Raw genomic sequence first — 27,440 nt, 5'->3', positions numbered from 1 at the left:
CAATGTGTTTTCATGCATGGTAAAGAGACCGCCAATGAATTCTATAATAAAATACATAAATACTTACTGTAGAGAACTTATTAAAAGCTTTCATTTAATTTTGTTTGAAACTTGAGCTGTTATAATGAATCTGCAAACTATTATACACCTTTTGTGCGAACAGTAAAGGCTTTCATTAATGTGTTTGATGGGTCTGCACGTGACGCACGCATCTAGAAGGAGAGCGCACTGGTAAACATGAGGAAACCTCTCATATGTCATCTATTAGCTGACGGCAGTAAGTGTACGTTTTTTACCATAGTAAACTCGAATGGCGTCTAAATATCACAGTGGTTAAACGCATACACGGGGGCGCGCATCATCTACGCTGAGCGTATTTCAGATGGTGCAATAGGCGTAAATATTTTTCACAATGTTGGACGTAGCTAAGCCCGACGTAGGACTATTACACCCAACTTCTTAACGTCCGGCTAGTGCAACCGGCCCTTGGTTATTTGCGCATGATTAAACATGAGTATTTATGGTGAGAAAACAAAGCTTTTTTGGATTTTTTTTAAAATGGGGATTGGGGGTGCGCCAACCCGGTTGGGACATAGAAGGGGGTGCGCAGGAAAAAAGTTTGGGAACCCCTGACTTAAAGGAATATTCAATTTTCTTAAAAGAAAAATCCAGATAATTTACTCACCACCATGTCGTCCAAAATGTTGATGTTTTTCTTTGTTCAGTCGAGAAGAAATTATGTTTTTTGAGGAAAACATTGCAGGATTTTTCTTATTTTAATGGACTTTATAAGACACCAACACTTAACACTTAACTCAACACGTAACAGTTTTTTTCAACGGAGTTTCAAAGGACTATAAACTATCCCAAACGAGGCATAAGGGTCTTATCTAGCAAAACGAGAAAAATAACAAATATACACTTTTAAACCACAATTTTTCGTCTAGATCCATTCCTGAAAGCGTCAGCGTGACCTCACACAATACGTCATGACGTCAAGAGGTCACAGGACGAACGCGAAACTCCACCCCAGTGTTTAAAAGTGTGTTGGAAGAGGACCGTTCCGACGTTGTTGTATGTGGAATGATACTTATTAATGTCTTTGAGTCAGTTTATTGTTTACAATGGTCCGCAAATGTGCGTTTTACATATGTAACACGTGACCACCCTACGTCACTACGCATTTACGTTAGGTCGCGCTGGACCGGAGATAGACGAGAAGTTGTGGTTTACAAGTGTATATTTGTTATTTTTCTTGTCAAAAATGAAAACCGTTTCACTAGATAAGACCCTTATGCGTTGTTTGGAATCGTTTAGAGTCCTTTGAAACTTTGAAAAAAACTTACGTGTTGAGTTAAGTGTTGGTGTCCATTAAAATGAGAAAAATCCTGGAATGTTTTCCTCAAAAAACATAATTTCTTCTCAACTGAACAAAGAAAGACATCAACATTTTGGATGACATTGTGGTGAGTAAATTATCTGGATGTTTCTTTTAAGAAAATGGACTAATCCTTTAAAATTGAACTCTCTTTTAAAGGGATAGTTCACCCAAAAATGAAAATTCTGTCATCATTTACTCACCCTCATGTTTTTACAAACCCACATACATTTCTTTGTTCTGATGAACACAAAGGAAGATATTTTGAGAAATGTTTGTAACAAAACCATTCGTGGACCCCATTCACTTCCATAGTAGGAAAAAATAATACTATGGAAGTGAATGGGGTCCACGAACGGTTTGCTAACAAACATTTCTCAAAATATCTTGCTTTGTGTTCATCAGAACAAAGAAATGTATGTGGGTTTGTAACAACATGAGAGTGAGTAAACAATGACAAAATTTTCATTTTTGGGTGAACTATCCCTTTAACTCACTTATCCTGACAGTATGTTCTTATTTTGTGTGGTTTTATATTTGACTTGTTTTATGTATTAGTTGTATAATTGTTTGTTTCTTTTTTCTCTTGTGCAGTTCTTTGAGATGCTACTTTTAAAGGCGCTATAGAAAATAAAGTTCATTTTTTGAAAGGGGAACTGTGTACTATTTCTAGTATTTCTAGCAGTTACGCGTCTGAACAGAACTTAACCTCCAGTCTCTGATTTGTTAAATTATCTGTCTAATGGGTAAACTGTAGGGGTCTAATAATACATGGATATGGAGCGATGCATCAATTACATGTCAATGATACGATGCATTGGTGCCACACATAAAATATGGATATAAGGTACTTTTATTTTAACACTCTCCACGTCCTCATTCCTTGACTTTACATCCATACACGCATTTTCGCCAAAGCGCCTTTTCAATTCTTTTTGTCTGCTAGTGTCAGCACAGAATGAATAAAAAAAGACTTTGACTGTTGCCATTGTAAGCTTAATTTTATTTTTCTTTCTTTCTTTCTTTTTATGTTTTATTAGTTTATTGTTGTAAATGTTGCAATTGGTGACAGAGATTGTGCCATTTTCAAAGATTTTAATAATGTTCATGTTATATATTTAGGTTGCATTTCTAAGTTATTAAAAAATGTTAGGGATGCACCGATATGAAAATTTTGGCCGATAACTCTTTATATTTGGGGGCCCATAACCGATATATAGGCTGATAAATATACATATTCATTTTCTGAGCATGATTGCAAAGACAAAAGACAAACAAATACAGTGGATATCTGGTTTTATTTCAAACCATTTAGAATTTTTATTTCCATAACTTTGCATGTGATCGATTTTGCTTTAGTACTGTCTTTGCTAAATTTCCTCGTGATGTCAAGTGTTTGTTGTACTGGCTCTTTGGTAGTGTGTAACGGTGTTTAATTGGCAGTGATTTTCGTCTGATAGTCTTTATATATTTTGGGATGGCGAAACTTCAGATGGCTTATTAGATTAGTAGTATTGAAGTTTTTTGATTTACTGCCCCCTCGCATTACCTCACATTTGCAGATGTTGCAAATTGCAAGTTTGATGTCTTGTTTTTCATCGTGAAAAAAGTCCCAGACCGTGCACATCTTGTCTTTGCGCAAGACTAGCATACTCTTATTAAGCTCACAACACACGTCATCTTCGTGCTACGTCACAGAAAGCACCAATCAAAACTCCACATGCCCAGTAATGAGCAAATGAAGTGGTTCAACAAGCCGAAATAATCTATTATTTATCGGCTTTATTTATCAACCTAATTTTGCTATCAGACCGATAACGATATTATTAAAAATAAGCAGTTATCAGCCGTTAACGATATGTCAGCCGATATATCGTGCATCCCTAAAAAAATGTAACTGCCTTACTAGGCACACAATATAAAAATATTGCCAAATGAAACAAACCGTAATCAAATAAATGTTTGATGTATCAAAAATATTGCATCACTTGCGGAGAAAACCGATATTGTATCGTACCAGAATGAACTCTTCAATTTACACCCCTACTAAACTGAACTCTTGAACAAATACCTCATTGAAAATAACATGTTTCTTAAAGTCGAGGGGAGACGGCAATCATGGATCAGCGCTATGTGAAGGGAGGTTTGGCAGGCAATGTGTAGTTAAGATTGTATACATTATATTATACACATCTTACACAATAACCTTAGCACTGTGTCGTTTTTGATACGCTTTAGCTTAGGGATACACTTTTTCCATTTCCAATCTGATTCTAATACCAGAATTCTGAGTATGACCGATACCTGCCGATCCGATCATACTACTGTATTTTTCTTGAACAATTTAAAATTGCACACAGACACACAAAATGTTTAATGTGTATAGTGCATTCTGCTACATCTAGTATAATTTAAAGGGACACCATGAAACTTTTTGGCCACTAGGGGGTGCTAGACACGTATTTTTCACTTCTAGCGCCCCTAGAGCCCACAAGCGCCGCAGCACTGTCGCAAAGGAAAGGAACTGGCCAACCTTAAAACTAAACTAAAAACTAAACATTTAAAATGCTAAACGATCAACATTTTGAGACAACAGGGAGAAACGCAGTCATGTTAAGTTACAACTTTCTGATGAGGAACTCGTCGTGGCAGAAGCCATTTCTCAATCTGAAGGTTGCAGCCTCCGGATGTCGTATTTCTAAGCTGTATACGTCATCAAGACTCTCTTATTTCACAATATTAACAATTACAAAGTTGACTATTATACATAGTTAATCGTAAATTGTTGCAGTATGCTTATGACTTGCGAATGTAATGCTCAGTTTACCTTAATAACCCAGGCTTGATGACGTGTGCAGCCTGCATATTTGACCTCCGGAGGCTGCAGCCTTCCAATTCAGAAACGACCAGACGTATTTCCTTGCCTTTTTCCAAACAAATATTGTTGCATCCTCTCTCTCCCCCTCGCCACCAGGATTTTCCGCAATGGCGCTCGTTATTCCTCTTTTTTGTGTGAAAATCGCTCCAAATCCAAGTAAACCCATGCGTTTAGGTCTGCCGCTTTGTAATACGTCACGCGAGTGACAGCGGAACGCAGCAAATGAGGAAGAGAGAAGAGAGAAACGCTCGGATCTGATTGGTGAATGAATAGGGTTTGGTTTTACACTGTGAGCAAGTTTGAGTGCTATAGCATCCTGGATTGTAATGTAAATATCATAGACACAGTAAAAGAAAGGTAAATACGTGAACACAGCATCTGAATACAGGGAACTATATGCAATATAATCGCCGTAATTTATAAAGAACATCGCATTTATGTATGAATCAACAGTTTATATCAGGGGTCTCCAACCTTTTTTCATTGGAGAGCTACTTTCTAAAAAACAAAAGTGGTCGAGAGCTACTTGTCTCACGTAATACCTAAATTAGGGAGTTAATACACAACGATCTATTAACTACTCTTTCCTCTACAGCATTTTTTTTTTAAGTTGCCAGCCAGTGCCAGCATTTTTAATACCTCCCAGAAAATGCATTTCTTTAAACATTAACATACGATACATCAAATGAAAGTACAGATCCTTTTAAACAACAACAACAAAAAATACTTTCATGTTGTCTTTATTTATACTTTTTATTACCTCTTATATATGGGTAGGATTCTTAAAAAAAACACACATTTTGAATAAAAAAAAATCATTTATTAAAGATCAGATTTAGAAAGATGATCCAAACTTACATAGAGTATTTACTGCTTTTGTATTCATAATAGGTATGTATGCCATTTTTTTCATTTAGATTAATCCATATGTCTGAAAAACGAGTACTCGATTAACTGAGGCAATAAAGGGCGTCATTGTGAAAATAAAAATATTTTTATTAAACACTCAAATAAAATTTAATTTTGAAGAAACTATGACAAAAAATTTTATATTAGAGTATTAATGAAATAGATGTTTAACAGAAACCTCTAACAGGAAAAGCTGCGTGATGAAGTGAAACTTAAGGGTTAATAAACACAAACTGATGCGCTTTATACTGTATGACGCACTCTACATAATATTAAGCCTTGGTACAACATAAATGTATTATAGAAAGTGCATCTGCACAAAATGTAAGACTTAAATTAAGTTATACTGGACAGAAAGTTTAACTCTGTTTTGAATGCGCATCATCAGCATGCTTTTAAACACGTCCAGTCAAAGCACAAGCTTGATAATATTAAGCAGCCTTAAGTCTTTTGCTATCATTTTAGTGATTAACGTTAGCTGTGTCATGTCATCCTCTTACCTGTTCTCAGTCAACATGTAATGCTCATATGGCTCTCTGGTATTTCTTGACATTTGATGTTTAAATATGAGATGATAACCCATTGAACTTGTGACAACGACTGTATTTTCGTTTTACCAAAAGTGAATCCGAAAATCACGGCATCCTTTTTAAACATAGTGTCTCGATCCGAGGTGTGTTCGGCTTCAAAGCGTCGCACGCATAGTAGGTTGCTGTGGCGCGGGCTTCACAGCGTTGCGCGGATGGATCGGCCGGTGGCCGGGACGCAGATGCGCGGACTTATCTGTTTGTTTTTGGATCATACATGTTAAATTACTGATGTCATACGCCGGTCTACAACGCGACGTCAAACACGCCCCCAATTTTTAGTACCACAGGCGCTTGTAACACTAACCAGACATCAAAATGCGCCATAACCACAGAAAATAAATAAATAAATAAACCCACGAGCGAGCTACCTGCAATTAAGACACGAGCTACCAGTAGCTCGCGAGCGACGTGTTGGAGACCCCTGGTTTATATAAACAATTGCCTTAAAGGGGAATCGAACCCGGGTCGCCCGTGTCATAGGTCCGTGACACTAAAGACTGTGCCACAGAGTCACATATTAGAAACTGCTCTCTACACTCCTTAAGTAGCTTCCAGCAAAATTCACGTTAAAAACAAATTGTGTGGAGGAAGTGACGTATGCCGTAAAGCAGTCGAATTTTGTAGTTTTTTTTGTGCTCTGGTTACTACCAGAAACCCTAAGTTTTAAAATACGAGTAAAAGTGATACAGACCCCGTCAGGCTATGGTAGACATGTCATTCAACCTATTTAAAGTCGATGTACTATCACAAGGGTCTTGAAAATTTATTATGAAGGTTGAAAAATTACATGGTGTCACTTTAAATGTAAAACCAATAATTTAAAATGATACAAGAACATCAGTATATATTAATCATGGCAGTGTTTAGGAGAACATAAAATAAATATGCTAAATATATTTTCCTTAATTGCGCACAACTGTCCCAGTAAAAAAGGTTTAGTGTGCAGATGGTTATTTTGGGAATTATGCGCTTGACCGGACCCAGTTGCAGAGTTTCTGTGAACTTAAATATCTTTAAATGTGCATTTGTTACTTAACATGAAGCTATCGAGTGAATTAAGAAGACTTTGAATATAGTGTATAAAACATTTATGGTGCTTTTATAATACTTTGTCCTTTAATAGCTTGTCAGTTACAACCACGGGAAACGGAAAGTACCTGATCGCCCCGATACCAATCCAGAATATCGGATCGGTGCATCCCTACTTTAGCTATGATATGAACTACGGTGATCAAGAGTGATTTTGCTTGTTATCAGAAGTAATCGACTCCAAAGTACTGTGTTGTCGATTCTTTGCCGAAGTTAACCGGAAGTTACGTTTGTTCGATGAAAGCCGTTTGCTTGCCGTCTACAATGTTAAAATCATTTATTCTTTATGTCTCTCTTTATTGATCTTTATTGAGCCAGCTTGAGTTTGGTTGGCTTGACAGGATTTCATTGGTTTACTGGAAGTTTCCAGATTTGTGTCGTGGACTTTTTTTTGTCAGATGTTTGCAATTTATATGTTGGCGCATATTTAAAACGGTGTATATTAAAACAGTGTGATACTGATATGAATGGGATGTCAGGGGTTGCACACTATTATATCAGCAGGTTTTTGTTTTCCGGCCTCTGGTTTTAATTGTTGTTGGTTTGAGAGCATCAGGTTTTATAGACTGGAGTGGTGCAGACCTGTTTTTATATTTTGGGTGGTTCCAGATTTGGCACCAGCAGCTATCAGCACAAAAGTGAATATTGGTCAGTTGTTAAAGTCTGACTGTGTGAGAAAAAATCATCCACATCAAAGTTTCTCAAGGTTTTGTGTTTGTAACATTGACCTACCTGAACTCAGATGCCCAGGTAAGCCACTTAACATGCTAAGACATGCTCTCTCTCTCTCTATCCTATCTGTCTCTCTCAGTTCAATGGTCATTAACAGGTGCTGCGTCACTTGTTTGCAGTGATGTCAGATGAAGTGTGCATTGATGTCATGGCTGTGTGATGGCTGAGTGTGGTTTATGTGGTAGCTTATGATGGTTCAGGTTAGCGTAAAATCGCCTAAATAATTTCTTTCTGATATTTGTCCCTACATCAAAAGGAAAAAGAGTATAATGTTTTAGTGTAATTTATTTAAAGCAATGCAGACCGTTATAATATGAGTTGTTGTGCTGGCGCCATTAGACTTTGGGCAGTGTTATTATCTCCTCATTGACACAAAGCTCGAGTGTGGTCAGTATCTCACATTAGTGCACTGCTCAGTGATGATGTCATCATGACTCGTACACCTTCATCTGTTCTGGATCTATTGTGTGTTTCATGTATGTTGGCGTGTCTGTGCAGCTGTGCTCCAGTATAGACTGTCGCTTACTCAGCACAACACACACACTGTTGCCATGGCAATAATCCTGTGTGCTGCATGCCAAATCATGTTGCCATCCCTTCCTTTTCATACACTCTCTCTCTTTCTTTCTTTTAGTCTTTTCTTCCTATCTCTCTTTATCTCTGTTCTTATCTGTCTCTTTCTCTCTCTCTCTCAGTCTGTCTGGCTCTTTCTCACTCTTTTTCTCTTGCACATGTTCTGTCTATGAACTGTGTGTGTTGTGTGTGTTGTAACTATTCAGTAAATGTCTTGAGATGTCTGCGGGGCATTAGTGATGTTTGTGGGTAAGGAGTGACGTCTAAGGGACATCTGTGATTTTCAGAGTTAGGAGTGACATTTGAGGGGCATCTGTGATCTTCAGGGTTAGGAGTGACATCTGAGGGGCATCAGCGATGTGCGAGGGTCAGGAGTCAGGAATTGCCTTTGAATGGTCATGTTTCGCCTGTATAGACGAGGATCCTTTTACTCTTCTCCTAACTAAACTTGGGGCGATTCATACTAATAATATCTGTCTAAAATCGATTCTGAATCCCAAAGGCGATGTTTGCACAGCTCTTTGATCAGTTGTTTATAATATGCAATTGAAAAATCAACACTCGTCAAACAAAATTATTACAAATATTCTTTATTAGCATGAAAACATCTGAAAATGTTTGATGTACAGCGATATAAATATGCTTATAAGCATTTCCTAAAGCAAGATATGTGTGTAAATGGTTCTTCTTCTGTGGTGCATATTGAGTTTCTGCACAAGAGCGCCCTCTGGATTCTGGATGTAGCAGCATTTCACCGTAATTCATTGAGAAGCATAGCAAGCAGAATCGCACGATTAATCGTTCCAGCGTGTGGTGTGTGTGTGTGTGTGTGTGTGTGTGTGTGTGTGTGTGTGTGTGTGTGTGTGTGTGTGTGTGTGTGTGTGTGTGTCCATGTTTGTATCCAGACGCAGTATGTGGTTTCCTCATGATTTATTCTTTGGCACAAACTTCTTCAATCTGATTGTGTGAGCTATATATGAATGCAGAAGTCTTTCTGCGTAATTTTCAAATACGTTAAATGTAGACACACTACTCACCTCGCATACTGATCTTCACCTGCTGCTGTGTAGTATGAAAGTAAGCGATGCAGCTCATTACTGTAATGTGATGTTTTAAAACATTTCAAATGTGTGTATCAGTGTTGCGGCTGTGCTAGCATATAGAAGCTCAATGCTAACAGACATAAACTACAGGACAGTCTGTGTCTCTGGACGTATGGTCGGTATCTCTCAATCCCTCTTTATTTCTGTCTCTCTGTTTGTCAGGTGGCGATTAAGATTGTAGATAAAACTCAGCTGGACGATGAGAATCTGAAGAAGATTTTTCGAGAGGTTCAGATCATGAAGATGCTGAGACACCCTCACATCATTCGCCTGTACCAGGTGCCCCCTCATCATACTCGCAGCTGATTGGTCAGAATCTTCTGTTATCCGTATCTGTTCAAATGAATATGGTTGTGTGTGTGTATTGTAGGTGATGGAGACCGAGCGTATGATCTATCTGGTGACCGAGTATGCCAGTGGAGGAGAGATCTTCGGTGAGGAAACCTTTACTTCTGCCTCCATACAAACAAATCACCCCAATGTTTCTGATCAGTGATGCTGTTTTAATCAACCCTTAAACATTAAAATTAAAACATTAACTTATTAAATTAAATTAGCATGAATGAATAGTAAAGGATGATTTACACATAGTTGTTTACACATAGAGTTTAAAGGAGCGCAACAAACCACACGACACTCATCCTCATATATATTCAGATGATTTTCTGTCCAATATTGTATACAACACCAAACATGTTTCACTATCACTTCACTTGAGTCTTTCTCTTTTCTCTCACTTATGATGTTATCTTCCTGTGTGTTTGTTTGTTTGTGTTTGTTAGATCATCTTGTGGCACATGGACGGATGGCAGAGAAAGAAGCTCGGAAAAAGTTTAAGCAGATCATAGCAGCGGTGTATTTCTGTCACTGTCGAAACATCGTTCACAGAGACCTAAAGGCCGAAAACCTGCTGCTGGATCACAACCTGAACATCAAGATTGCAGGTGTGTGTGTGTATGTTAGTGTGCGTTTGTGTGTAAGTGTTGTGTGTGTTTGACGGATGTCTCTGTGTCGCTGTAGATTTTGGCTTCAGTAATTTGTTCTCACGCGAGCAGCTGTTGAAGACGTGGTGTGGCAGCCCTCCTTACGCTGCACCTGAACTCTTCGAGGGGAAAGAGTATGATGGTCCTAAAGTGGACATATGGGTAAAATACACACACAGTCACACATAGCTTACATGTGTACACACACACAGACACTTCAGCAGGGTTTAACATTGGTCGGTCTGCCTGTCTACAGAGTTTAGGGGTGGTCTTATATGTTCTGGTATGTGGAGCTTTACCGTTTGATGGCAGCACTTTACAGAACCTTCGGGCTCGAGTCCTAAGTGGAAAATTCCGGATTCCCTTCTTCATGTCCACAGGTACACACGGGCACACACACACACACGGACACGCACCACACACTCATGTTCTCTGTAACTGACAGAAGTGATTGTGTATTTCAGACTGTGAGTATCTGATCAGACACATGTTGGTTCTGGAACCCAGTCGACGTCTTTCAATGGAGCAAATCTGCAAGAACAAGTGGATGAGACAAGGAGACCCAGACCCAGAGTTTGACAGAGTAAGAAAGCAAAACTTCATTGATGTATACATAAAGAAAACACTTTATGACAATCAGCTGGTTCAATAAAGTCTGATATTTTATTGTGAATGATGCTGAATCAAATATAATTGTGCATCTACCACCTTAAATAAAACACATTGACTTCTGGGATTGTGTAACCCTGGCCTTGCCTAAAATATTTACCAGAAAAGAGAGATTGTGTAAAGCAATTTAATAGGTTGTGGGGCGCATCTATAATGTCTTGAAATGCTGTCTATGTAGGGTGCACACTAACAGAGCTCCCTCTTTTATCTGTTTAATCTCAGTTGATCGAGGAATGTGAGCAGGTGAAGGTGGAGAGAGAAACCGAGCTGATCAATGAACAGATCTTAATGGTCATGTCAGAGATGGGCTTCGACCGCGAGCGGACCTTACAGGTGACACACAAACTAAAACGCACACAAGTACACTCACAATAAAGCTTCTGTGATGTGTTAACTCTTTGTGCGTCCACTTGCAGTCTCTGCACGCAGATGATTACGATCACTACAGCGCCACCTACAGTCTGCTGTCTGACAAACTGAAGCGACACAAGAGTCTGCGCGTGACTCCGCCCACACCGCGTCCCATCTTCGCACTCAATGCCGTGCAGGTGCGTACGGTTACCGCTAACAATCCTTTGATTTCTGTGCTCTGATGAGAGGAATATGCATGAAAGCATCTCATTTACATACTTCATGAATGCATCTGGTTAGAAAGAGTCCAAGAGGGATTGCGTCCAGTGATATAAATGCTGCGTCTCATTTTAAAGCCTGTGAAGGTCCTCTGGAGGACGCTTTTGTTAGCCGCAGCTTCTCTTAGTTCAGAAAAGAAACCGTTTAATTTCAGAGTAAGATTTTACACTTTGCATGAAATAAATGTTGATTGTATAACTCTTTATTTCTGAAGTGATATAACCAGCGGAGGACACAGACTTTATTTCTCAGTTTGGGGAATTTTAATTTGTTATATCTTTAACTATGCTTTGAAATGTTAGATGCAGCTTAAATTCAGTAACCGTCTAATTACAAATAACCAATGCATGTTTTCACGTAATTATCTAAACAAAAGAATCATTTATATTTCATCTTATTCATTTTAATAAATTTATAGATTCATTTCATTTCATCTTTGAGTAATTTGATTCAGAGCTTTTCATCTTTCAGAAGAATCAGTCATGTTTGACTAAAGATGGTCTATTGATGAAACTCATTTGTGTGTTTGTGTGTTTGTGTGTGTTTTAGGATCAGAGTAATTCTGTGAGTATGACGGTTCCACAGGTTCAGCTCATAAACCCAGAGAATCAGATTGTGGAGGTGAGGACGACCACACTGCAGTCAAAATCTGATTTTTTGCTCATATGTGACCCAGTTATCTTTGCAAGACGTGAACAGCACAAACCACATTTAATCTGATCTTTTCTATTCTGATGTGAGCCACTACACCTAGTCATGAGTTTACTCTGATTGAATAGCTGTCTGATTGTTTAAATCTGATCATTCAAACCATTTTAAGAGGTGGTCTGGTAAATACATCTGCTGGTTGAAGATACATATGTTAGTGCTGGACCGAGCACACAGACCCAACATACAGTAACTGAGGCCTTTTGTTGCAGAAGCATCGTTTCAAGTTTCTGAAGGCGGAGAAATGAAAGTGCGTTTGCATTTTGTGCAGGACTAAAAGATCAGATTAATGTCTGTTTAGCCGAAATGCATTCATTTGTCTGAATGTAAATGAAACACTTTTAACAATGAAATAGCTATCCCATCAGAGAAAACACATGAAGTGACCACGTGTAAAAAAAAAACCTTTCATATGTGCTCATAAATCAGATACAGGTCACATGTTTTACAGGTTGAACATGCAAATGGGAATACATGCGACTTCTATGTCATCTTAAAGGGACACTTCACTTTTTAAAAAAAATGCTCATTTTCCAGCTCCCCTAGAGTTAAACATTTGATTCTTACTGTTTTGGAATCCATTCAGCTGATCTCCGGGTCTGGCGCTAGCACTTTTAACATAGCTTAGCATAATCCATTGAATATGATTAGACCATTAGCATTGTGCTAAAAATAATCAAAGAGTTTCGATATTTTTCCTATTTACAACTTGACTCTTCTGTAGTTACATCGTGTACTAATACTGATAGAAAGTTAAAAGATGCGATTTTCTAGTCAGATATGCCTAGGAACTATAGACGGTTACAGCAGGAACAACATAAACATGCTGCTTTCGTTGTCATCATGTAACTTCCGGTAAACTCTACAAAGTATAAATTACAACAAAGTCCTTTTAAAGTAGTTTATTGATATAACAAGTTAAATAAACAACACGTAGATTACATAGGAACCCAAAACATTTGTTATTTTTGACAAGGTATTTGTTCAAGAGTTCAGTTTCAGCAACTAGTCAGACAATTAAACAAACAGAAACCGGAAGTAACGTTCGGACCAGACGTTTATCGTGTCACCGCACGTGCGCCCGATGAAACCGTCTATACTCTCAAACTGGCGTAATAATCAAGGACTTATCTGCTGTAACACGGCTGCAGCAGGCGTAGTGATATTACGCAGCACCTGAAAATAGTCCCCTGCTATTGAAAGTAACCAAGGGGACAATTTTCGGGCAGTGTGTAGTATCCATGCACAGTCCTTGATTATTACACCAGAATGAGAGTATAGTTCTTAGCCATATCTGCCTAGAAAATCACAACTTTTAATTTTCCGTCGGTCTTAGTACACAATGTAACTACAGAAGAGTCAAGTTGTAAATAGGAAAAATATTCAAACTCTGGTTATTTTTAGTGCGATGCTAATGGTCTAATCAGATTCAATGGATTATGCTAAGCTATGTTAAAAGTGCTAGCGCCAGACCCAGAGATCAGCTGAATGGATTCCAAAACGATTAAAATCTAATGTTTAACTCTAGGGGAGCTGGAAAATGAGCATATTTTCTTTTTAAAAGTGTAATGTCCCTTTAAATCGATATGTGTCACAAATGCAACATATAAAACTGCTTAAAACACATGAAATATTAAGTTTCCACTACACATAAGTATCTGACCTGTAAACAATAGTTGTGTTTAACTTCATTCAGCACTGTGTTAAATATTAACTAAATGATATTTTCATCAAAAGCCAGAAACCAAAGAATCTGTATGTGTGTTATTTTCAGACGGACGGGGCAATGGCTCTGGACAGTGATGAGGGAGAAGAGCCCAGTCCAGAAGCGATGGCCCGATATCTGTCCATGAGGCGTCACACTGTGGGTGTGCCGGACCCCAGGTACTGCGTTAACATTTCTCTCTTTCTAGGACATTTTCTCACTACGGTGTGCCGGACAATACTGTATGATTCCAAACCACTCTCACTTTACTTTAAACTCCTCCAACCAATCAAAGGGCTGAGCTTCAGGAGGATCTACAGAAACTGGCCACTGGATTTCCACGTGTGGCTCCTCAGCCGCCCTTCCCTGCGTTGTTACCCACGATGGCACAGATGCATCTGATGCCCACGCCGAACCTACAGCCCACCCAGCAGCTGGAGTATAAGGTGAATCACAGACACTTCTGCTTCAGATTGACTGTCTATCTGCTTGTGTGTTTATTGATGACGAGCATCCCTCTGTCTGTGTCTGTGTACAGGAGCAGTCTCTCCTGCAGCCTCCGACGCTTCAGCTCCTGAACGGGATGGGTCCTCTAGGTCGCCGGGCGTCTGACGGTGGCGCTAACATTCAGCTTCACGCACAGCAGCTGTTGAAGAGGCCGCGCGGACAGTCGCCTTTAGTCACCAGCCCGGTGAGATGACAGCATTTAGCAAAGACAATGATCAGTAATAAATGACCGGATCTTTGACGTTTGTGTAGATGAGAATGTTGTCGAGCTTTAATGTGTTTGTGTGTCAGCATCCCATACCTGCTGTGGCTCCAGTGGATGAGGAAGAATCTGATGCTGAACCCGATGCGGAGGCTGTTAAAAGGTATCAGAGACCTGTTGTGTTGTGTTGTGTGAGGGGTTTGTGAAGGTGTGTGGTGCTGCTGCTGTGTGTGTTGGGCTTTTGTGTGTGTGTGTGTGTCTGGAAGCTGCAGGACACACTAAAAACTGCATTGCTGCTTTCAGCTGGGAGCGTCTCTCTCTCTCTCTCTTGTTTTCTATCTCTCTGTTAGTCTGTCTGTCTGTGCATTAGTTTAGTATCTCATAAGAACACTATCTCTCTACATACACTTTCTGAAGCCCCTCCTGCAAAATGAGCTCTCTCTCTACTGTGCTGAGCGGTGGTGCCCAGTCTTCCTCCTGTGGCTTTGCTTTTGTCTAATCGCTTTGCAAAAACAATCGCCTGGAGGCAGCCAATCAGAGCGCTGATTCGTGCTGCTTATGTGGTTCAGGTATTTGGCGAACAGTTCGAAGCGCCACAGCACCCACGGCGTGGGTCCCTGCCATACGGCCAGCGAGCTCTCAGCAGACATACAGAGAGCCCGGCAGAGGGGCTGGACCCCCGATCAGCACTGCCGGTGAGAGATAACACACACACTCACTCACTGACGTAAACACACACACACACGTACTCACTGACACACACACGTACAATGACACAAACACTCACTCACTGACATACACACGCACATACTCACTGACACAAACACTAACACACACACCCTCGCTGACACACACACTAACTGATATATACACAAACACACACACACACACAGTTGTGTGATTAAATGAGTGAATCAGGACACAGTTAGTGTAGTCTGTAGTGTTTGTTACAGAGTAATGCATGTGATGATGTCGTAGTGTTTGTTGCGGAGCAGAGTTGTGCACGGTTCCATTTTGGAGACCCGCGCCCGCCTGTACCCGCAAAGTTCAGCACCAGCTCTAACCCGTCACCGGTGATAATATAAAAAATAAATCTGCACCTGCCCAGACTCGTTAATATTTGACCTATTCATGAAAAAAGAACAAGAAAAAATGAACAACCTCGTATTGCACCACACTTTCTCCACACATCTGATTTTGCCTTTAAAGACTCGTTGTCGACAATTTTATATACTTCACTCGCCAAATTTACTTTTACTTCATCCTGCAACGCTCACTCAAACTAGGCTATGAAAAGCATCAACAAAAGTCCCACTGTCAGTTGTGGTGATGTGATGGGTCAAATGTCATCTCGTTGATGCATATGTGTAATGGTAATTTAGACATACAAATATTGCACATTTTTTATCCGCGCTACTACCTGCCCACAAGGAGTTAATTATCCGCCTGCATCCCCGCCTGTAAATTTTAGGAATGTCACAATCCGCCCGTTTCAGACACTTTTATGTGGGTACCTACAGGTACCCGATGTTTTTAAGAACTGTGTTGCAGAGCGATAGTGGAGTAAACACGTGTGATGATGTCGTAGTGTTTGTTGCGGGGTGATTGCGGGGTGAACACGTGTGATGATGTCGTAGTGTTTGTTGCGGAGCGAACATGTGTGATGTCGTAGTGTTTGTTGCGGAGTGATTGCGGTGTGAACACGTGTGATGATGTCGTAGTGTTTGTTGCGGGGTGATTGCGGGGTGAACACGTGTGATGATGTCGTAGTGTTTGTTGCGGAGCGAACATGTGTGATGTTGTAGTGTTTGTTGCGGAGTGATTGCGGTGTGAACACGTGTGATGATGTCATAGTGTTTGTTGCGGAGCGAACATGTGTGATGTCATAGTGTTTGTTGCGGAGTGATTACGGTGTGAACACGTGTGATGATGTCATAGTGTTTGTTGCGGAGCGAACATGTGTGATGTCGTAGTGTTTGTTGCGGAGTGATTGCGGTGTGAACACGTGTGATGATGTCGAAGTGTTTGTTGCAGAGCGAACGTGTGATGATGTCGTAGTGTTTGTTGCGGAGTGATTGCGGGGTGAACACGTGTGATGATGTCATAGTGTTTGTTGTGGAGTGAACGTGTGATGATGTCGTAGTGTTTGTTGCGGAGTGAACATGTGTGATGTTGTAGTGTTTGTTGTGGAGTGATTGCGGTGTGAACACGTGTGATGATGTCATAGTGTTTGTTGCGGAGCGAACATGTGTGATGTCATAGTGTTTGTTGCGGAGTGATTACGGTGTGAACACGTGTGATGATGTCATAGTGTTTGTTGCGGAGCGAACATGTGTGATGTCGTAGTGTTTGTTGCGGAGTGATTGCGGTGTGAACACGTGTGATGATGTCATAGTGTTTGTTGCGGAGTGATTGTGGGGTGAACACGTGTGATAATGTCATAGTGTTTGTTGTGGAGTGAACGTGTGATGATGTCGTAGTGTTTGTTGCAGAGCGAACGTGTGATGATGTCGTAGTGTTTGTTGCGGAGTGATTGCGGGGTGAACACGTGTGATAATGTCATAGTGTTTGTTGCGGAGCGAACATGTGTGATGTCGTAGTGTTTGTTGCGGAGTGATTGCGGTGTGAACACGTGTGATGATGTCATAGTGTTTGTTGTGGAGCGAACGTGTGATGATGTCGTAGTGTTTGTTGCGGAGTGATTGCGGGGTGAACACGTGTGATAATGTCATAGTGTTTGTTGTGGAGTGAACGTGTGATGATGTCGTAGTGTTTGTTGCGGAGTGAACATGTGTGATGTTGTAGTGTTTGTTGTGGAGTGATTGCGGGGTGAACACGTGTGATGATGTCATAGTGTTTGTTGTGGAGTGAACGTGTGATGATGTCGTAGTGTTTGTTGCGGAGTGAACATGTGTGATGTCGTAGTGTTTGTTGCGGAGTGATTGCGGGGTGAACACGTGTGATAATGTCATAGTGTTTGTTGTGGAGTGAACGTGTGATGATGTCGTAGTGTTTGTTGCGGAGTGAACATGTGTGATGTTGTAGTGTTTGTTGTGGAGTGATTGCGGGGTGAACACGTGTGATAATGTCATAGTGTTTGTTGTGGAGTGAACGTGTGATGATGTCATAGTGTTTGTTGTGGAGCGAACGTGTGATGATGTCGTAGTGTTTGTTGCGGAGTGATTGCGGGGTGAACACGTGTGATAATGTCATAGTGTTTGTTGTGGAGTGAACGTGTGATGATGTCGTAGTGTTTGTTGCGGAGTGAACATGTGTGATGTTGTAGTGTTTGTTGTGGAGTGATTGCGGGGTGAACACGTGTGATGATGTCATAGTGTTTGTTGTGGAGTGAACGTGTGATGATGTCGTAGTGTTTGTTGCAGAGCGAACGTGTGATGATGTCGTAGTGTTTGTTGCGGAGTGATTGCGGGGTGAACACGTGTGATAATGTCATAGTGTTTGTTGTGGAGTGAACGTGTGATGATGTCGTAGTGTTTGTTGCGGAGTGAACATGTGTGATGTTGTAGTGTTTGTTGTGGAGTGATTGCGGGGTGAACACGTGTGATGATGTCATAGTGTTTGTTGTGGAGTGAACGTGTGATGATGTCGTAGTGTTTGTTGCGGAGTGAACATGTGTGATGTCGTAGTGTTTGTTGCGGAGTGATTGCGGTGTGAACACGTGTGATGATGTCATAGTGTTTGTTGTGGAGTGAACGTGTGATGATGTCGTAGTGTTTGTTGCGGAGTGAACATGTGTGATGTCGTAGTGTTTGTTGCGGAGTGATTGCGGTGTGAACACGTGTGATGATGTCATAGTGTTTGTTGTGGAGCGAACGTGTGATGATGTCGTAGTGTTTGTTGCGGAGTGATTGCGGGGTGAACACGTGTGATAATGTCATAGTGTTTGTTGTGGAGTGAACGTGTGATGATGTCGTAGTGTTTGTTGCAGAGCGAACGTGTGATGATGTCGTAGTGTTTGTTGCGGAGTGATTGCGGGGTGAACACGTGTGATAATGTCATAGTGTTTGTTGTGGAGTGAACGTGTGATGATGTCGTAGTGTTTGTTGCGGAGTGAACATGTGTGATGTTGTAGTGTTTGTTGCGGAGTGATTGCGGGGTGAACACGTGTGATGATGTCATAGTGTTTGTTGTGGAGTGAACGTGTGATGATGTCGTAGTGTTTGTTGCGGAGTGAACATGTGTGATGTCGTAGTGTTTGTTGCGGAGTGATTGCGGTGTGAACACGTGTGATGATGTCATAGTGTTTGTTGTGGAGTGAACGTGTGATGATGTCGTAGTGTTTGTTGCGGAGTGAACATGTGTGATGTCGTAGTGTTTGTTGCGGAGTGATTGCGGTGTGAACACGTGTGATGATGTCATAGTGTTTGTTGTGGAGCGAACGTGTGTGATGTCGTAGTGTTTGTTGCGGAGTGATTGTGGGGTGAACACGTGTGATAATGTCATAGTGTTTGTTGTGGAGTGAACGTGTGATGATGTCGTAGTGTTTGTTGCAGAGCGAACGTGTGATGATGTCGTAGTGTTTGTTGCGGAGTGATTGCGGGGTGAACACGTGTGATGATGTCATAGTGTTTGTTGCGGAGCGAACATGTGTGATGTCGTAGTGTTTGTTGCGTAGTGATTGCGGTGTGAACACGTGTGATGATGTCATAGTGTTTGTTGTGGAGCGAACGTGTGATGATGTCGTAGTGTTTGTTGCGGAGTGATTGCGGGGTGAACACGTGTGATAATGTCATAGTGTTTGTTGTGGAGTGAACGTGTGATGATGTCGTAGTGTTTGTTGCAGAGCGAACGTGTGATGATGTCGTAGTGTTTGTTGCGGAGTGATTGCGGGGTGAACACGTGTGATAATGTCATAGTGTTTGTTGTGGAGTGAACGTGTGATGATGTCGTAGTGTTTGTTGCGGAGTGAACATGTGTGATGTTGTAGTGTTTGTTGTGGAGTGATTGCGGGGTGAACACGTGTGATGATGTCATAGTGTTTGTTGTGGAGTGAACGTGTGATGATGTCATAGTGTTTGTTGCGGAGTGAACATGTGTGATGTTGTAGTGTTTGTTGTGGAGTGATTGCGGGGTGAACACGTGTGATGATGTCGTAGTGTTTGTTGTGGAGTGATTGCGGGGTGAACACGTGTGATGATGTCGTAGTGTTTGTTGCGGAGCAAACGTGTGTGATGTAGTGTTTGTTGTGGAGTGATTGCTGGGTGAACACGTGTGATGATGTCATAGTGTTTGTTGCGGAGCGAACATGTGTGATGTCGTAGTGTTTGTTGCGGAGTGATTGCGGGGTGAACACGTGTGAAGATGTCGTAGTGTTTGTTGCGGAGCGAACGTGTGTGAGTCGTAGTGTTTGTTGCGGAGTGATTGTGGGGTGAACACGTGTGATGATGTCGTAGTGTTTGTTGCAGAGCGAACGTGTGATGTCGTAGTGTTTGTTGCGGAGTGATTGCGGGGTGAACACGTGTGATAATGTCATAGTGTTTGTTGTGGAGTGAACGTGTGATGATGTCGTAGTGTTTGTTGCGGAGTGAACATGTGTGATGTTGTAGTGTTTGTTGTGGAGTGATTGCGGGGTGAACACGTGTGATGATGTCATAGTGTTTGTTGTGGAGTGAACGTGTGATGATGTCGTAGTGTTTGTTGCGGAGTGAACATGTGTGATGTTGTAGTGTTTGTTGTGGAGTGATTGCGGGGTGAACACGTGTGATGATGTCGTAGTGTTTGTTGCGGAGCAAACGTGTGTGATGTAGTGTTTGTTGTGGAGTGATTGCTGGGTGAACACGTGTGATGATGTCATAGTGTTTGTTGCGGAGCGAACATGTGTGATGTCGTAGTGTTTGTTGCGGAGTGATTGCGGGGTGAACACGTGTGAAGATGTCGTAGTGTTTGTTGCGGAGCGAACGTGTGTGAGTCGTAGTGTTTGTTGCGGAGTGATTGCGGGGTGAACACGTGTGATGATGTTGTAGTGTTTGTAGCGGTGTGATGATGTCGTAGTGTTTGTTGCGGAGCGAACGTGTGTGATGTTGTAGTGTTTGTTGCGGAGTGATTGCGGGGTAAACACGTGTGATGATGCCATAACTTCAGCAGACCAACACTGAGCTGATTTATTTTTCAGTGTTTAGCTGATGTTTATTTTAAATGTTTGACACAGTTTATGTCTTTCACTCTGTTCTGTATGTATTTATTTTCTATCTATTTTCTGCATTTGTACATTATTCATAAAAATGATATAGTATAATTGTTTTTAGCCGTTTGAATTATAGGGACAGTGAAGTGATGTCTACACGTTATATTAGTAGAGACCTGATTACACATTATATTATTATTGAGTCGTCATAGGGCTTGTACACACTACAGCTACATGCCATTGTCACTCTTGAAACATTGACGTGTGTATGGGGCAATAATGTGGGGTAAACCAGTACACAGACACACACGTTATTTTTACATTCACAGAACTGATAATGATGGCAGTAGCAGAGGATTGACATCCTTATTGTGTGCAATGTTGCCAAGATAATTAAACGTGTATTGATCTGGTGTTGTGTAGATTCAGTTATGGGGTGTCGTGATGACAACAATGATGGGCGTCTATCACACCACTCTGTTCTTGCTTTCATCAGAGCCACACAGTGCTCTTACATTATAATGTAACGCTTATTAAACTCTATTTCATTACGTCATTCATAAACATGATTTGTAAGTCCTGGCAGATCACTTCCTATTGACACTGAACTTAAAGACTACAATTCCCATCATCCCTTACTCTTTAACAGTGTCATCAAGCTGCAGTGTTGTTGTGGTTTAGTGACCTCTAGTGGTGAAACTGTATATAATGCATTTAAATGAGACATAAACATTGCTTACAATTATATTTATACTATTGCTTTGATTTATTTAAAGATCTGATTAAAAGCATTCATTTATTCACTACACTGTTTTGTGTTTTAATATAAAAACAGTTCAAGAGTCATTTTGGTTCAGACGTTACTGTGTTTGTGTGTGTGTGTGTGTGTGTGTGTGTGTGTGTGTGTGTGTGTGTGTGTGTGTGTGTGTGTGTGTGTGTGTATGTGTCTGTGTGTGTGTGTGTGTGTGTGTGTGTGTTGTCTTCATCTCATCACATTGAATCATCACTGCCCTAAATCAGTCAATGAAAGCGCTTGTATTACTATTTTAAACATTTTGATAGCACCTCACTGGGATGGCAGATGGGCTGCTGATGTTATCTCTTAGTGGGACGTCTGGCATCAAAGTAGATCTGCTGCTGATTTGTTTAATGTTTATGTTTGAGAAATATAGGTTGTGTGATTTGTGTGAAGTGATGAATGTTGTGAAGTGAACAGCAGGGTTTGAATATATTAATACAGTGTTGAACATATGAAGTACACAAAGCTGCAGTTATAAAACATCTTCAAAAGAACAAACACATCAGACTCATTCATCTTTGTGTGTGCGTCAGGTCGTCCTATAAAGACTGTAACACACTTCACCTGCCGATGGAGCGTTTCTCTCCCGTCAGACGCTTCTCTGACGGCGCTGCCACCATACAGGCCTTCAAGACCCAACTTGAGATCAGACAGCTCAAACAGGTGCAACATACAGGGAATAACAGTTGGATATTTGTTGATATGATGCGTGTGATGTGTGTGTAATGTGTGTTTAATGTGTGTTTATGTGTGTTTAATGTGTTTAGGAGTGTGAACAGCTTCAGAAGATGTACGCAACTCAGCAGGATGAGCGTCTATTGGAACACACACAGCAACAACACATCCTCTACCAGCAAGAGATACTACACCAGCAAACACAGGTCTCTCTCAACGCACACACACAAACACACACATACTAAAACATAGGTTGCGTCTATGAATGTTAAAGTGTTGACTTTCTGTCTGCAGGCTCTGTCTTTGGCACATGGAGAAAATCAACCCAGCAGTCACCTTACATACCAGCTACAGAGGTACACAACACACACACAACACAAATGGTGCCACGCGCCAGTACCAGCACCGTCGCGTTTCAGGACTGCGGCGTGTCAGATCATTAGTGTTAGTAGATGTTAGTTAATCATTAGCACTAAACATCTGGATGATTTATGACATAAAACTTTTAGATGTTACATGATTTTGGTGTCTGTATATTTATAGTCTCTCTCTCTCTCTCTCTCTCTCTCTCTCTCTCTCTTTCGGTCTCTGTCTGTCTCAGGTTGCGTATTCAGCCCTCGAGTCCCCCTCCCAACCATCCCAACAATCATCTGTACAGACCAGCTAGTCAGAGTCCTCCACCGGGGAGTCAGGGGATGATGCAAGCGCACGGTCAGTCTCAGATAATCAGGAGGCGTGTCATAGATTGTCATGATGATGATGATGATGATGACGGTGTTAATCTCCTCCCACAGGTGGGCCGTCTGCAGTGCAGTATCAGCACGGCACCGCCATTTATCAGTCTCCCAGCGCCAGCCCTCCGCCCACCAGCCTTCCCCGCATGGCGCTATCCAATCAGCAAGCGCCACAAGGACCGCCCACCCGCACGTTAAACCAGGCCCACCCGCAGCAGGTGACCATTCAGGTTCAAGAGGTGGAACCTGGGGGCGGAGCTCAGCGGCAGGGTTTCCTAGCAACGCCGTGTCACAGAGTTCTGGGGAAACAGCTGAGTGCCGATAACGCTGAAAGTCACAGGTGACGCCATTTAATCCAGGAATCGTCCGGAGGTCTTGCATTGTGTTTCATTTGTTGTGTTTTATTAAAGGCTCATATGCTTGTATTTATTTATTTTTCTTCTTCGTGTGTTTTTTTTTTACAAAAGTAAAAGACTTTTACTGTATTAAATCTTTGTTGTTTGTTTATTTCAATCCAGTGCAACTTGTTTTAGTGATTCACAATCATCTTCTTTATATTTGTTCATGCAGTAAAATGAATGTTGTTTTGTAAATGATTTGTGTGATTATTGAGGATTGTGTGTCAGTAGAGGAGACGATGGACAGCTGATCTCAGGTATTTCATGATGATGATGTTGTGTCTCTTCAGTAGATTCCTGTGTCATCTTCACTTATACACACACACACAGATGAATCAAATCTCAAATATTCTGACGCTCTTGAATTATTTTACCGTCAGTGAGTTTGACACAGGATTGGTTGTGTAGTTTGTTTCAGAATCAGACCTGACCCTATAGCTGTGTTGTTCAGTGTGTTTGTAGTTTTGATATTAATATTACTTCATATATTTGAAAGTAGAAGTGAAATTAAAAATGAGTTTGTAATTTATGTATCTGCTTTTATTTTCTACGCTGTTTGTAATGTCTAAAACATTTTCCTCTTTTTGTTGTTAATGGTTTTTTATCGTCCGGTGCGATAGTCGCTGTTTAAGATTGTTCAAGTGGCCTCCTGACCAATAATCGCCCTCCGTCTTTAATGTCATGAAAGATGACATCGAAGAGGCGGAGCTAGAGTCTGATTTGCTAGCTAGCTTTAGCTGTACAAGATGAAATGATCGAGTCCCCTCAACATTTCTTTTCTCATTTAATTTCTTTTTTTGATACAAGGAAAACACTTTCTCATGTTGACCTTAATATTAAAGGGAGGGTGTCATGCCCCTTAGGGGCTGAAATCTGATGTGGGTGTGGTTATGCTAATTTCTTTACTGTGATTGTTCTGTTACAGTTGCAGTCTGAGTCGCTTCCACTGTTCCTCAACGTACGATCAGTTTAACCCGCACCTGTTCGGCGAGGGGGTGCACGGCTCCCCCGGTGTGACGGGAATGGTGGGCACCTATAACCCTTACCTGCAGGGGGCGTCTCTGAAGGTCCCCGGGCTGGAGGGTTATCACGGCGGCGGAGGGGTCATGGGTTACGGCAGTCCGTCCGCACTGCAGCAGGCTCTGCTCTCGCCGACGCCTTTGGAGTACCGGCCCGCCCAGCAGCACGTCACTCCCACGCTGCAGGGTCTCCTCTCCCCTCGACACTCTCTCACGGGACACGCCGACCCCCGGCTGCCCCCGCAAGACCTCGCGGCGCTGCTGAAACGGCATCGCCCCGCGCCGCCTTCCGCCGCGACCGCCAACCCGCAGGACTACGGAGAGATGTTACTGTTACAGCAGCTGGGCCAAGGGGCCGAAACCTTAGAGCACACCTCTCAGCAAGCCCCGCCCACACAGCACTACCATCACCTGCTCCAAATCAGGACCCCTTCCGAGTGCCCCGTCCCGACCCTTCCACACTCCGAGAGCATGGAAGAGGACGAGATGCCGAACTATCACGAGGGCCTGCTGGCTAAAGCCGCCGCCCCCTGCGCAGAGGGACACGAGATGTTGGCTCCGCCTCGCGGGGGCACGCCCCCTTACTCCTCCCCCACTCATAGACACGCCTACGTGCGTAGCGCTGCGTCAACGAGAGGTTTGATATTTTTCTGCAATATAATTTAACATCCGAATCATCTGGGTTTCATTTTATCTCTATAAAAAAAACATAATTTATAAAACTAAAAAGTGAATTGCAGTAAGGTTTGTTTTTTTGTGTCACGTTTCTCAAAGGTGATTTAAATTATTTCTCCTCTTATAAAGCTAATCAAGGCAGTGCAACAAATACTAGCGTAAAGTGTAAACACATGAAATCTGTTAATGTGGTCATTTAAATATTTTGTGTGAAGTTTGACCCAGTGATGTATCTGGAGAGTCTGGTGTTGAATTGTGTTTTTGTTTGTGTGTCAGAGTCATGTGGTGAAGCTGTCGACTGCAGGGGGATGGATGGCGATCACAATGGTTACGGCTCACGGCCTGCGCAGGGCGACGCATACAGACCCAGAGGATCATTACAGCGACATCACACCATCCAGACCTGTGACGACGCTTACGTACGTCTCTCTCTCTCTCTGTGTGTGTGTTTCTGTTAGTGTGCCGTGTGTCCTCATCACAGATCTCTTTGACTTTAGGAACAGGCAGAGACTATGTCTGGAATGAGCTTATTGGCTGGGAAGGCGCTTAGCTCCGCCCGCATGTCAGACATCCTCAGCCAATCATCTCTGAGTGGAAGCCAGCAGCTGCAGCAGCGAGGGGGCACAGGTGTGTAAACTCACACTACAACACACACACACACACACACACACACACAAAGAGTCCTCATGTTGTTTTGTGTTGTTTGTTTAGCGTGTGACGTGGAGGCAGAACTTCACCCGGCCTCGTGTTACCCATCATCCTGCACCAGCGATATGCTGCTCAGCTATAAACCACCTGATCTGCAGTACAGCGTGGAACAGGCCGGGGTTTAACCAACACAGGTACTCAACATTTACCTTTGGGTCGTCCTGCAGACAATAATAACATCTACTTACTCCAGTTACTCCACCAATAACTGCTTTAGGTCATCCAGGTTTCCAATGAAGTTTTGAGGATTAACAGATGATGAGGAAATTAATTTGGGTCACACGGTTAAAATAACTTGAGTAATCCACAGGGGTGTGTGCACGTGAAAACTTAGTTATGTTAAAATATTTAGTTAGAATGTACAGATACATGAGGTTTAGCAAATGATCAGAGAGTTGTTCTCATACTAACAGAAAACTGAGAACTTACACAAAATGAAGAGATAGGTTTAATGTACCAATCAAATAAATAAATGTACTGGATGCATAAATGCAAAATACAATGCTTTCTACAGTTTCAATAGTCTGTAAAATTAATAACACGATTCTTTCTATCAACACTTAATCTGTTGTTGTCTTCTGGGCTTTTTTCCTTTTAAACCTCATTCACACAGCACTTTGGTCCCAGAAAATCCCTGTAAAAATGGCAGACAAGCTTCTGTATGCACCAAAACACCCCGTAAAGAGGACTTATGTAACATTTCTGTAAGATACCCAGAAAGCCCTTAGTGCGAACAAGACACAGAAACAATGCTGTAATGTGTGTGTCATCGCAACAATGAAGTTTCAGCCCTTTAAAATGAGGGATTTACATGCAGATCAACATTCATGACGAGAAATATCAGCAAACTGGACTGAAGCAGAGGTCAAAGAGCTTTAAAAACATCCACGCTGAAGCTGAAATCATTCATCAGCATACCAGAAGAGTGTGTCGCACGCTTCTTTATAGTCTTATCATGAACTAAAATATACGCAAGTGGTTTCTGGAGAGTGAAATAATCAATAACAAGCAAACTTAAGACACTGCAGAGAAAAAAACAACTACCAAGTGCAAGACTTTAAATATGTCACGTGACTTTCCAGGAAAATTTCTGGTATCTGTGTGAACGCACGCACATTCCAGCAAATCATTGGCAGTGTGAATGAACCAAAAATCAAACGATCCCAGACGCATTTCCCGTGTATTTTCCGTAATGTCTGTGTGAAAAGGGCTTAACATTAACTTTAACTTGCCCATATTTTAAAACTGTGGTGAGCATTTAGTTAAAAGCTATAGTGAGTGACACATTTTCTAGTATAAATATCTAAGAGATACATATACTTGGTAAGCAAAGTGGCTTAAGATTTTAATTTTTTTTTACTGAAATAAATGATATAAAACACATTTATAGAATAACACTTAAAACAAGTAAACATATCTCCCAGTGGAGTAAGAAAATAATCCTAAATTGAGTTTATTATTGAATTAAGTAGAAACTGAAATTAACTTTATTTTTCCGGTTAAATCTAGAATAGAGTACAAAGTTTTAGTTTTTGTGTATAAATGTCTACATGGCCTCGCTTCAAACTACCTTTCTGTTTTAGTACGCCCTCATAACCCAACTAGGTCACTTAGGTCTGAGGATCTTGGAT

The 27,440-nt window shown here is 41.4% G+C and overlaps 2 protein-coding genes across 4 annotated transcripts in view; one reads left to right on the top strand and one right to left on the bottom strand.

Annotated features, from left to right (window-relative positions):
* sidt2 (SID1 transmembrane family, member 2) overlaps nucleotides 1-27,440 on the bottom strand; it is a 245,192-nt gene that overhangs the window by 22,357 nt on the left and 195,395 nt on the right. The gene's annotated exons all lie outside the window — the stretch shown is intronic.
* Nucleotides 1-27,440, top strand: part of sik3 (SIK family kinase 3) — a 35,776-nt gene that overhangs the window by 3,933 nt on the left and 4,403 nt on the right. Inside the window, exons 2-24 of one of the 2 annotated variants that reach the window (XM_065280246.2) lie at nucleotides 9,415-9,531; nucleotides 9,623-9,686; nucleotides 10,035-10,196; nucleotides 10,273-10,397; nucleotides 10,492-10,615; nucleotides 10,700-10,818; nucleotides 11,127-11,237; nucleotides 11,321-11,452; nucleotides 12,084-12,155; nucleotides 14,017-14,126; nucleotides 14,243-14,393; nucleotides 14,486-14,638; nucleotides 14,746-14,819; nucleotides 15,226-15,351; nucleotides 22,134-22,263; nucleotides 22,368-22,481; nucleotides 22,570-22,631; nucleotides 22,877-22,986; nucleotides 23,070-23,349; nucleotides 24,333-25,063; nucleotides 25,378-25,520; nucleotides 25,599-25,728; nucleotides 25,813-25,943. In XM_065280246.2, coding sequence (XP_065136318.1) covers nucleotides 9,415-9,531; nucleotides 9,623-9,686; nucleotides 10,035-10,196; nucleotides 10,273-10,397; nucleotides 10,492-10,615; nucleotides 10,700-10,818; nucleotides 11,127-11,237; nucleotides 11,321-11,452; nucleotides 12,084-12,155; nucleotides 14,017-14,126; nucleotides 14,243-14,393; nucleotides 14,486-14,638; nucleotides 14,746-14,819; nucleotides 15,226-15,351; nucleotides 22,134-22,263; nucleotides 22,368-22,481; nucleotides 22,570-22,631; nucleotides 22,877-22,986; nucleotides 23,070-23,349; nucleotides 24,333-25,063; nucleotides 25,378-25,520; nucleotides 25,599-25,728; nucleotides 25,813-25,934 — 3,462 coding nt within the window. In that variant the 3' untranslated portion in view covers nucleotides 25,935-25,943. The remainder of the gene's footprint in view (nucleotides 1-9,414; nucleotides 9,532-9,622; nucleotides 9,687-10,034; nucleotides 10,197-10,272; nucleotides 10,398-10,491; nucleotides 10,616-10,699; nucleotides 10,819-11,126; nucleotides 11,238-11,320; nucleotides 11,453-12,083; nucleotides 12,156-14,016; nucleotides 14,127-14,242; nucleotides 14,394-14,485; nucleotides 14,639-14,745; nucleotides 14,820-15,225; nucleotides 15,352-22,133; nucleotides 22,264-22,367; nucleotides 22,482-22,569; nucleotides 22,632-22,876; nucleotides 22,987-23,069; nucleotides 23,350-24,332; nucleotides 25,064-25,377; nucleotides 25,521-25,598; nucleotides 25,729-25,812; nucleotides 25,944-27,440) is intronic. The other variant, XM_065280247.2, reaches the window with a different exon arrangement.

The sequence above is a fragment of the Paramisgurnus dabryanus genome, chromosome 8 (genome assembly GCF_030506205.2).
Source record: "Paramisgurnus dabryanus chromosome 8, PD_genome_1.1, whole genome shotgun sequence".
In the NCBI taxonomy this organism is placed as follows: domain Eukaryota; kingdom Metazoa; phylum Chordata; class Actinopteri; order Cypriniformes; family Cobitidae; genus Paramisgurnus; species Paramisgurnus dabryanus.
Note: the sequence above shows the minus strand (reverse complement) of the source record. Positions and strands in the feature narration are given on the sequence as shown.